Source organism: Amphibalanus amphitrite, unplaced genomic scaffold, assembly GCF_019059575.1.
Source record: "Amphibalanus amphitrite isolate SeventyFive unplaced genomic scaffold, NRLGWU_Aamphi_draft 000592F_arrow, whole genome shotgun sequence".
Taxonomy (NCBI): Eukaryota; Metazoa; Arthropoda; class Thecostraca; order Balanomorpha; family Balanidae; genus Amphibalanus; species Amphibalanus amphitrite.
This window is the reverse complement of record NW_024882086.1, coordinates 111,315-122,683: the sequence shown is the minus strand read 5'-3', so window position 1 is coordinate 122,683 and position 11,369 is coordinate 111,315. Positions and strand designations below refer to the sequence as shown.

The 11,369-nt window shown below is 52.4% G+C and overlaps 1 protein-coding gene across 1 annotated transcript; it reads left to right on the top strand.

Annotated features, from left to right (window-relative positions):
- The first annotated feature begins 360 nt into the window (after positions 1–360).
- Positions 361–4,907, top strand: LOC122394455 (lysophosphatidylcholine acyltransferase 2B-like). The gene is made up of 2 exons (XM_043391343.1): positions 361–1,458; positions 4,848–4,907. Exons 1-2 carry the CDS (start codon positions 361–363, stop codon positions 4,905–4,907), a joined length of 1,158 nt encoding a protein of 385 aa, XP_043247278.1.
- Positions 4,908–11,369: the final 6,462 nt, after the last annotated feature.

The window sequence follows — 11,369 nt, the reverse complement described above, 5'->3', positions numbered from 1 at the left end:
TTTAGGAGTCGCGAATATTCGGTCGCAAAATCAACCAGTATAACAGCACTCCATATCAGGGTCACCTCTTACCTCGTTCAGCCTGTCAGCAACATGTCTGACGGCAGCGGCCGCCCGCCGAGTGCTGCAAACGAACCAGTTGCCCAGCGCCGGGTTCTCAACCCCTTCGTGACCCGCACTAATGCATTCGACACCATCCCAGACAAGCTGAAAGTGGCACTGATGACGGTGTTCGTAGTGCCACTGAGGTTGGCAGGCCTGTGTCTGTGCGTGCTTATAGGCTGGGTGTTCGCTTCAATCAGCCTCTTGGGCATCGCAGAAGATCACCGAGACAAACCTCTGCGCGGCTGGAGATGCATTATGCGCGGCCTGCACGCGCTGAACGCCCGCGCAGCCTTCTACCTGAGCGGCTTTGTGGTGCGCGTCCGCGGCACCCTGTCCCCCGAGGCGCCCGTGCTGGTGGCGGCGCCGCACTCCTCCTTCGTGGACGCGATCGTGCTCTTCTGCTCCGGTCTGCCGTCCGTCATCTGCCGCAGCGAGACCATCGAGCTACCATTCCTGGGCACGATGACCGACTACACGCAGCCTGTGTATGTGCGCCGGGAGGACCCCAACTCCCGACAGAACACCATCAGGGAGATACAGCGGCGCGCGCGCAGCCGCGGACAGTGGCCGCAGATGCTGCTCTTCCCCGAGGGCACCTGCACGAATCGCTCTTGTCTGGTTCAGTTCAAACCGGGCGCCTTCTATCCAGGCGTGCCCGTTCAGCCGGTTTTGGTTCGCTATCCGAACCGTTGCGATACGGTGACGTGGACGTGGGAAGGACCGAGTGCGTGGGTAGTGCTCTGGCTGACGCTGACTCAGATCGTCACCTTCTGCGAGATTGAGTACCTGCCCGTGTACGTGCCGAGCGAAGAGGAGAAGGAGAACCCGCGCCTGTTCGCGAGTAACGTTCGTGCGAGGATGGCAGAGGCGCTGGGCGTTCCGGTGGTCGACTACACGTTCGATGACTGTCGCCTGATGAGCAGAGCCTGCTCCTGGGGCCTGCCCTGCGAGACGGGACTTGTGGAGGCGACCAAAGTGATGCACGGGCTCGGCATCAACATAGAAACCGCGGAAGCCGAGATGGACCGCTTCGCCAGCATCGCGCGGAAGGAGGACGGCCTGATGAGGATGAGCGACTTCGCCGCCCACCTGGCCATCCCCACCTCCGTGCCGCAGCTGGTTGAGCTCTTCAACCTCTACGACAGCAACGGCGACGGCGTGGTCGACTTCCGCGAGTACCTGGTGGCCGTCACCCGCCTGGTCCGGCCGATCAACACCGAGGAGACCATCAGTCTCGCCTTCCGCAGGATGGACGTCGGCGAGAAGGGTCACGTGACGCGCCGTGACGTCACCAGGGCAATGGACATCGTGTTTGACATGACCGAACAGGAGGGGAGCAAGCTCTTCGACCAGGTGGAGAAACAGAACGAGTATTGCATTACGTTTGTGGAGTTTCGCGAGTGTTTGCAAAAGCATCCAGAGTATGCTGTATTTTTCACAGCGTGGTTGGAGAATCTGAAGCAATCCCTTCAAATATAAACGAGTGGCTAGGGTCTTCAAAATGCTTATTAGCCCGGTTTCAAGAAAAATTACGGAAGAACAAGACCGGCGCAGCCCTCGAGCTACCACCCTTGTTGTCAGCGGTATCCAGTTTGATAGGCTAGCAAACCTCTTCCTTGATTCCCATTTTACATTTTACCAACGCATCTTTGTAATAAATGTTTTTACATCTGTAGTTTCCGATAACTACGAACTGTATCAAATTAACCGACGCATTTCACACGAGCTGAACCTTGTCACTGCAGTCACGAGGTGACTCACGAAATTCCGTCTGGTCATACAGTTTGCACGGATGGCCGAGTTCCCTGCATCAAATGGTCTGTTTGCGGGTGCTACCACAGACCACAGGGTATCCAGGTCAGGGGTAAACACCAAACAGGTGCGGGAGTGGAACCCACCCCGCCACAGGGAGAGAACAAACACCAGCCGCATACTGCTTCAATCTCACACTTGATGCACATTATTGTTTATCTGACTGCAATGATGCAACTGGTTACTTTTATGAACGGTACTGGCTTGGCTTGCGTATGGGAACTTGCGGTTTTCAGAACTATTGCTGATGGCACCGACATCTAGTCGCTACGGCCGCGTGAGCAACGGGGTTGTCAATGAAACCATCTCGAGCAGACGGATCGGTGATGATATGTTTTCGTCGGTGGTTTGTCTCTCTTTTGTTCCGGATAGACTGACACCTGATGGCTGGAGACAAAAAGGAAGGGCAAGGACATAGGCCCAACAGAAAAGCTTTGAAACTTATAATACAGTGAAAGAAACACACGCACAGAGTCACAGACTCAGACTCGCGCACAGACGTAAGCGCACGGCGCTGCAGGTGCGTCTGCGCTCGTCTATTTCACAAGCGGCGTGCCTCGCCGGCCTGGGCGGCGCCGGTGCGGGTCGCGCCGGGTCACGCGAGGTCACGCCGGGTCGCGCCCGGCCGCGGCTCAGGGTCACGTGACCGTGATCCCGCTGCCGGGGTCCGTCTCGGGCGCCGCCCGGCAGCCGGCCCGGCGCGCCGCCGCAGCCGCAGGGACTCTGATGGATGACCCGCTCATGAGGACCGGGCACCGATAGCCCGACCAGGACGGCCAGAGGTCAGTGCAGGTCACCGGGGCACCAATCAAAATGGAAATCAATGCTGCACGAAAATACTAGAACGTCTAAGCCAGTGTCTTTTCATGGGTCAGCCACGGCCGGCGTCTCGTAAAGTCTATGTAATCTTTATCTCGTGGCTAACTGACCAAAACATTAAAATGTCAAGTTCAATTCATGTTTAGTTACATATGTTACAGTGTGTCCGCGAAATCCGTGAGTTCGCAAAGTCACTGGTTGATCCTAGTGTGACGTCCCTTAAAGCCTCTCCCCTCTTTGCAGGGTTAACAGATGGATGTTGTATGGCCAAGTGTATTGTCGAGAAGAAGCAAGTGAGTAGCATGCACCTGCAAACGAATCATCCGTCAGGACAAAGTCATGCGCGCGGGCATGCGGGATCAGACGGCAGCGAAATGCGGACTAGCAGTATGCAGAGCGCGCGGGAAGACGAGCGTACACAAGCACGGACATAGAGCGCACGGATAGACGGGCACACACACATGCACATATCCATATGCAATGAGTATGCTGACATGCAGGCATAAAGAACACGGAAGAACCATGACATCACCTTCCCGGCAAAAAAAAAAATGTGTGCACAAAATCGTTTCAACAGCCATAAGAGGGCGGTATCTGTGTACCTCATCAAGGGAGATACCTGGGGTTACGCCGGATTTCCCTCCCCGAACGAGACCTGGAGGGGAGGAAACTCAGTGGGTCGACCGGGATGTCTGGGGCCTGAATGGTGGGCCTAGGATGCGGGACAGCGTCAGTGGCTGAGTCGACGTCTTCGGTAGTCATATCCCCCGGTGACTCATGGGTGTCAGCATCAGGTCGCTCATCCGAATCGTTGACGTCACCGGTCGTGGTTCCGGTAGTTTCAGTCGAACATCCGGCTGTCTCAGCTGGAGGGCTGGCCGTCGGCACAGTTGGCGCAGAGAGCTCGGGAGGTACGGTTTTGATGCGATTAAGGTGCACGCACCTCTCCGAGTTTCCTATGCGAACGAACACGTTGCCTCCAATTGTCCGAGTCACAATGCACGGACCTGTGAACAAAGGATCAAGACCGGACCGCTCTTCGACACGTACACTCGGGGGCAGATTGATGTTCCACCACTCCCTACCCATCGGGCTCCCATGGCTCAGCACTGGCTGCTGCCAGTGGCAGCACTGGCAGCACTGGCACTGACAGGCAGCGCTGAGCAGTGCTGAGGGCAGGCAACACTGGCAGCAGCCAGTGCTGAGCCATGGGAGCCCGATGGGTAGGGAGTGGTGGAACATCAATCTGCCCCCGAGTGTACCATAACCTTGTCACCCACTTGTACTTTGCGATCCTGTGGTGTCACCCGAGCACGGTCATAGTACTGCTTGCTCTTACGCCTAGCTTGACTGTTGTTGTCCCATACTCGACGATAGATCCCCGGGCGAGTGGCTTGAAACTCGTCGACATGGTCCTCGGGACTCACATAGGCACCAGTGTCAGAGAGTGTGACACTCTGTGGCGACCGGAGCGAGACGCCGTACATGATCTCGTGCGGTGACAGTTTGGTGGACGAGTTCTTCGTAGAGTTGAAGACGAAGGTCACCTCCTTCATTACTTCAGGCCAATCAGTAGTCTTCATCTTTCACTCAGCGAGAAGACAGCGCAACAACTGCTTCGCAGACTGCACGCACCTCTCGGCCAGTCCGTTGCCCTCTGGATGGTAAGGGCTGGAGTGCCGCTTCTTGATGTGGAAGTCGGAGCAAAAACGTCTGACAGTCTCGCCATCCATATTCCGAGCTTGATCAGTGATCAGAATCTCTGGGAGGCCGTGACTGTACCCCCATCCTGACATGAAGCTCCGGAGTACGGTGTCCGCTGTTTGATCCTTAATAGGGATGAACTCAGCGTACTTCGAGAAGACGTCTACTACCACTAGGAAGTAGCGGTAGCCGGATGCACTCCAGGGCAGTGTACCCACATCCATGGCCACCGTTTTCCGTGGGGCCAATTCTCCGATCTCGTACGGTTGTAGTTCTACCTGTGGTTGGTACGACCTCTTGTTAGCGCTACACACCAAACACTGGGCACAAACTGATCGCACACAAGGGGACAGTCCGGGCGAGAAGAACTGTTCTGACACTCTTTGCAGTGTCTTCTCCACACCCAGGTGCTCAGCCGAATGTATAGCTTCCACCACTTCTCGCTGGACGGTCGCTGGCACGACTAGCCGGCCTCCTTTCATCAGAATGCCGTCCTGGATAGTCATGCCACGGTAGTGCCGGAAGCGCCCGCGGGTGATTCTGTCATTCGCTATCAGCTGTGACGTGGCAAACATGGTCACTGGGTCTTCCTTTTGCGAATTGCGTACTCTGCTGAGCAAGTCACTGCCGGATAGTTTGTACACATGTCGTTCGAAATGTTCGTGTTCATCATTCAGCTGGATGTCGACCGGCTGGCTGATCCTGCTCAGACAGTCTGCGCCAGCGTTTTCTGCGCCCTTTCTGTATACTATCTCATAGTTGAACGACTCGAGTTCCATGAGCCATCTCGCGAACTTGTGTCTAGGATCTTTCTGTTTCTTGAGCCAAACCAGAGGATTGTGATCGGTGACTAGTACTATCTTGGGCGCCGCCCGCAGATATGTTTTCCACTTCCTTACAGCGGCCACAAGCGCCCAACACTCCAGTTCACTTGCCGAGTAGTTCCGTTGAGCGGCGGTCAGACCCGAAGAAAAGTATGCCAGAGGCTTACGGGCGCCATTCCCAATATCTTGTGACAGGATACCGCCGACACTGACATTACTTGCGTCCACTTCAACGCAGAAAGGTTTGTTCCACTTGGGAAACGCGAGTACTGGGGTTTTCACGAGGGCTTTGCGCAGTGAGTCGAAACTGGTCCTGCATTCCTCCGTCCACAGCCAGTCGGACCCCTGATGGGTCAGTTTGTACAGGGGAGCCGCTGTGCGTGCCATCCCCGGGATGAAATGTCGATAGAAGTTCACGAGTCCCAAGAACCTCTGCAGCTCCTTCTTCGATCGGGGCTCTGGATAGTCTCTGATTGTCACCACATGTGACTGTAGGGGCCTGTACCCCTCGCCACTGATCTCATGGCCGACGAACTCTCCTCTGTCGTAGGCGAGGCGGCATTTGTCAAGCCGGAGTTGCATGTTTGCTGACCTGTAGGCGTCCAACGTCCTCTTGAGGCATGTCTCGTGTTCATTGATGTCTCGAGTGTAAACGCAAGCATCATCGATGTATGCCTCCACCTGTGGTATGTCAGACAGGACCTGGTCGATGATGCGTTGGTAAGTACTTTGACTGTTACACAGGCCAAAGGCCATCACGTTCATCTCGAACTGCCCTTTTGGGACTGAGAAAGCGGTCTTTTCCCTGTCACTCTCACGGATGGGGACCGACCAGTAGGCACTAGCCCCATCCAGAAACGAGAATACCTGACTTCCGCTCATCTTGTCCAAGATATCCTGCCAGCTGGCCGCTGGGTATGCATCCTTCTTCGTGACTGCGTTCAAATCTCTGTAGTCGACGACGAACCGATATGAGGAGTCCTTCTTCCTTACAAGGATGACGCGACTGCTCCAAGGAGAGTTGGAAGGCCGACAGATACCGTTGTCCAGCATCTCCTTCAACTGCTTGTTGACCTCCCGCTCCATGTCCGGTGACATCCGTGACGACTTTTGCTTCACGGGTCTCGCGCCTCCGGTTTCTATGTCGTGTTCGGTTACCGTTGTCTGAGTGGGTTTCTTCGGGTTCACTGCGAAAACATCCCGGAACTCCCACAAGACATTGAAGATTCTCTCCCTTACATCTGGGTCGAGGGCAGGGTTGATGCGCGATCGTAGCTCAGCTGCTGACGGTGACACCATCCCTTCCAGGACGGCGACAGCGACCCGGCCATCCTGCTCGCCTCCACGAATCATGACATCCGGGGTCTTCCATCGGTCGCCGAGTCGGATGCGTCCGCCGCTCCAGTCGAACTCGGTGGTGGGGAAGAGGGAAAGGAAGTCTCTTCCAAGGATTACAACAGATTCCACCCCACTCAGGACCCTCAGAGAGTGGCGAACCCTCTGGCCGTCGCCGACATCGACAATGACAGACAGGATGCCCAACACGAACGCCTTACCCCCCACTCCTGACACCGGATCCAGGTCATTGACGTATTCCACCTTATCTTCTAGGTTGGCAGCGACTACAGAGCGCTCGTCAATTACAGACATCGAAGCTCCTGAATCCAGAAGTGCTGGAACGCGAGCACCATCCAGATGTACTGTCAAAGTAACAGCATGTTCACTCGGGCCTTTATCCTTACTTGCTATATGATACACTTTTGGGCCTGACCTACAGTCCTTAGCACTGTGACCCTTCTTACCGCATTTAGCACAGTGGCGTGAAGGACATTTGTACATTAGATGTTCCGCAGAACCACACAGGTAGCACTTCCTTTGCTTTTTATGTACAACATACACTTTTTCACCCACCTCACCACTCTCATCGCTGGGATCAGGATACGGTTCGCGAGCGGTCTGGTGAGTAGCAGAGTTCTGATCATGGAACAATGCATTGGGAGCCGGTCCTGCCGCCTCAGTTCCCTGTCGCACTGCCCCCACGAAGTGTCGCGATCCCCGGTCCAGAGGTAGTCCCCTTTCCACCAGCCAGCACTTAACATCCTTGACAAATGTTCTTAGAGTTAAAATGTTGACTTCACCACAGTCCGCCAGCCACGACTTTGCTTTCGACTGGACTTCCTTTGGGAGTTGGGAAACAAAAAGTGAACACATAAACCTAAGATCTGCGCCTGCCTTCTCTCCCAAACGTTTGAGCTCAAAGAAAAAATCGTCCACTTGTACACCAGGAACCCAGTCAAGACGGCACATCTCCTGCATATACTGGTACTTATCCACCGGGGGGTCCAACGTACTGACAAGCACCTCAAAAGCAGCATCTAGCTCACTGCAATCCCTCATCAACTCCCGCACCAGCTCACGCTCCGCTGTACGCCGGTTCACATATGCAGGTAGCAGACCGATGGCGAGGGCTTCACCTTCGGGGCCCTTTGCCAGAAGAGTAGCCACCCCTGCCTTGAACAAGGGCTTCCAGTCCTCAATCCTCTCATCCGGCTTCAGTGCTGGGATGGGCAGATTCATGACAACCTGGTCAATGGCTGAGGTTCCTCGGCTTCCCCCTTCGACCTCTGTCTTTACAGGATCGGTCATTATGTGCTGCCTGTTGATTCACTTGCTTCTTATGTGACGTCCCTTAAAGCCTCTCCCCTCTTTGCAGGGTTAACAGATGGATGTTGTATGGCCAAGTGTATTGTCGAGAAGAAGCAAGTGAGTAGCATGCACCTGCAAACGAATCATCCGTCAGGACAAAGTCATGCGCGCGGGCATGCGGGATCAGACGGCAGCGAAATGCGGACTAGCAGTATGCAGAGCGCGCGGGAAGACATGCGTACACAAGCACGGACATAGAGCGCACGGATAGACGGGCACACACACATGCACATATCCATATGCAATGAGTATGCTGACATGCAGGCATAAAGAACACGGAAGAACCATGACACTAGGGACTCCGCGGAGTCACGTAAACTCTCGTGAATTCGCGAAATCACTGCCGTGGTTCCGCGGATTTACTACAGTTTTCAGTGCGTCCGTGAAGTCACTGAAGAGTCGCGGGGATCTGCGAACTTCCTAGTTAATCCGCGGACTAGCGATTCTTTTTCAGCGAATCCGCGAAATGCCGATTCTTTTCACTCATATACCAGTTAAAATTATTGCAGCGGATTTCAGCTGTCTATAACACTATTCGAGGTGGATGCGTCTGTCCGTTTATACCGAGGTCCCGACAAGGTAAACATACACACGGTAGATACCTTCGGTTGGATGACCCCCCATGGTTTGTCGCAAATTTCTCGTGAAACAAGCAGCTGATCGCGACGAAACTTTCCGTGCCCTCGAGCTCATCGATTTTACAACTAACCTAAGAACTCCTTGACCCCTGACCCAACTGACTTTTTGACCCGTGACCTATTTCTCGAGACCATGTTTGGCCAGAATAGCGATTCGGCGCATGCCAGCTCACATTATCCGCGCGTTTCCAGTCTTTTTTGTGGTTTAAACGTTCAAACATGTTGTAATGGTGCTGGTGCAATGCAGTATGGTGGATGACAAGGTCACGTTAACCCTATTAGTGGCAGGGGGGGGGTTGTTTTCATCCATCCCTCAGGTTTTTCGGGAATATCTCCGAAACCGCTGAAGCTACGATGCTGAAATTTTCTGACTTTTCCTAAAACTAAATTGGGCACATTCCCTGAAAATTTCAAGTTCATAACTTTACCAGGGGCGGCTCCAGAGCACTGGGAATTGGGGGTCCTATTCGTGAAGCGAGTCATTTGGGCGAAGATCACGATGCTGATGTATTATAACTGTATGCACCAGTTTTACGAGCAGTGAATGAAAGGTATCATGTGATAACATATGCAAAGTTATTGTGCATCCTCTGTTGACACGTTTTTGCTATGATAGGCGGATCCAGGCGTCCAAAAAGGGGGGGTTATGTTTTACCTCCCAACATAGGTGCCCTGACACCGCCTATGCATGACCAATACAATTGTAGTCGTTCTCTCATAATAAAATTGTAACATAACAAGACCATTACCACCCTTTTTAGAAACGGTACCAACAAAAACCTTATTTACAATACTTTTTGTGTACCCCCAATCTCAATTATCTGTATCCGCCTATGATTTTTGAAAATGCATATTTTTAGGATCCATGTGAATTCCTGGTTCATTCTCTATCGATCAGCAAAAGTTGCGTTAAGATTGGTTCAGAAACCTGGCCGTGATAAACAGTCTAAAATGTATCTGCAATTTGCCCGTTTTACCCCCCTCTACCCCCCTATTGACATTTTTTAATTTTTTTTTTAGAAATGTAGATCACGTTGAGCGAAATCGAATGCCGTTTGAATTTTGAAAATCGGCCCGTTAGATCTCGAGATATCAAGGGGGGGGGGTCGTAAACAGCCCCCCCCTGCCACTAATAGGGGTAGCCAGGAGCCTGCCACTAATAGGGTTAAGGTCACGTCAAGGTCAATGACCTTTGATGACCTTGGTTCACTTTTTTTAGTTTTACTTGTTTCTAGAGTAGTTTTTGGAGCTGATTTTGAATTTAACAGCCATTTGAACATTTACGAAGTATTTGTGGTGCCTTCGTAACATCTTACGAAGCTGTCAAGGGTAGGCAACACCTACTTTGAATAGCAGGCAGGACGCCTATTGGTTGCCCTGACCTAACCTAACCCGACCTGGCATATATTGCATAAAGCTATCGTCTGTGATCAAAACTAACATGAAACTCGTGATTATCACCCCGAAATACCCCCGTAACATCCTCACTGCACGAAGTTCTAAAGAGGTCCCGATTTTCCCAAAACTTCTTGGGTCAATGATCTGACTTGGAAAGTTAAGTAATGACCTTGGACTTTAAAATTGGATATATTCGGCTTCCTCTCGTCATAGGCAACACGCTTGATTTTTTGGCGAAGCTTTAGCTTGATCAGAGGCCAAACAGCTGGGCCAGGGGTCCAATTGGCCCCCCTATACTATGTTGATTATGTGCATTAACATAGAGGTAACATGCTCTCACCAGAACACACCAGTCAACATCTGTGCACATTGGCACAATCTGGCTACAATTCTAGCTTTGGTGACTCAGTCAAGGTTGATCGTATGAGGAGGTCATAATGACGAGGTCAAGAAATTGACCTGACCTTAGGTCATCGATATCGAAATTCTGAGATATGAAGCAACTTGTAGCTGCGACCTAATTACATCCTGCAACTGTCAAAGGACTCCGTCATCTACTGTAGCTCTGACACGGTGACAAAGTTGAAAAAGTGATTTGAGGTCAGGTTTATTCGAAGTGACCTGGTGACTTGACCTTGAAAGGTAGAAGGTTCAAATTTGCACACAATGTGTAAAATTGATGCGGGAATAGTCATGCAAAATTTCGCGATGCTACGCGCCGCGGCTTTTTTCCGTTATTTAACGAAAATTTTCAGTGGGCGGATATACGCCCCCCTCCGGTCAGTGCGCGAGTTAACTACCATTCGCAATTGTGAGCTTGAGGTCCAATCAGGTAGTTACCTAACTATTTACAGCAAATACCCACGTTTGAAGTGGAAGTGTGCGACGCACAAGTTTTTTATAATCTAAGAAAATATTATTTAGGAGAAAATATAAAATTATATAGCTAGCAGGGTACCTACGTAACAATGTAACATAAAACTTACCAAATGTCCCGAAGTTTTTATTCCGATAGACTGATATTGCCATGCCGGCCAACAGGGACGCACCCAGGATTTTCCAGGGGAGGGGGCCCGGGCTCAAACGGGCCTCCGTATTCCGCTTGCCAGGGGGCCTTTTCTCTATCGAGGGGGCCTCCAAATGGCCTACTTTTTGACGGCCTCTGTATGTTTGGTGACGTTCTTAGCGTTATTAGTAAAGTTTAACCCTCGCCCTGGCAGGGGGGTCGATGCAACCCCCCCCCCTAAGGTTTTTCAAAGATAGCGTAAGATCGGCGGCGCGCAGCGCCGCTGAATTTGGCAAAGCGGCGGCCAACGCACAACAGTACCACCATATCGGCAACATGATTCCAAATGTCTTTGAG

What these genes read in the sequence shown, in the direction of transcription:
- LOC122394455 (XM_043391343.1), top strand. Translation starts at nt 361, where the DNA reads ATGCGCGGCCTGCACGCGCTGAACGCCCGCGCAGCCTTCTACCTGAGC. An exon ending in GGAGCAAGCTCTTCGACCAG is followed by an intron (nt 1,459 to 4,847) that starts GTGGAGAAACAG and finishes CTCCACACCCAG; the next exon opens with GTGCTCAGCCGAATGTATAG.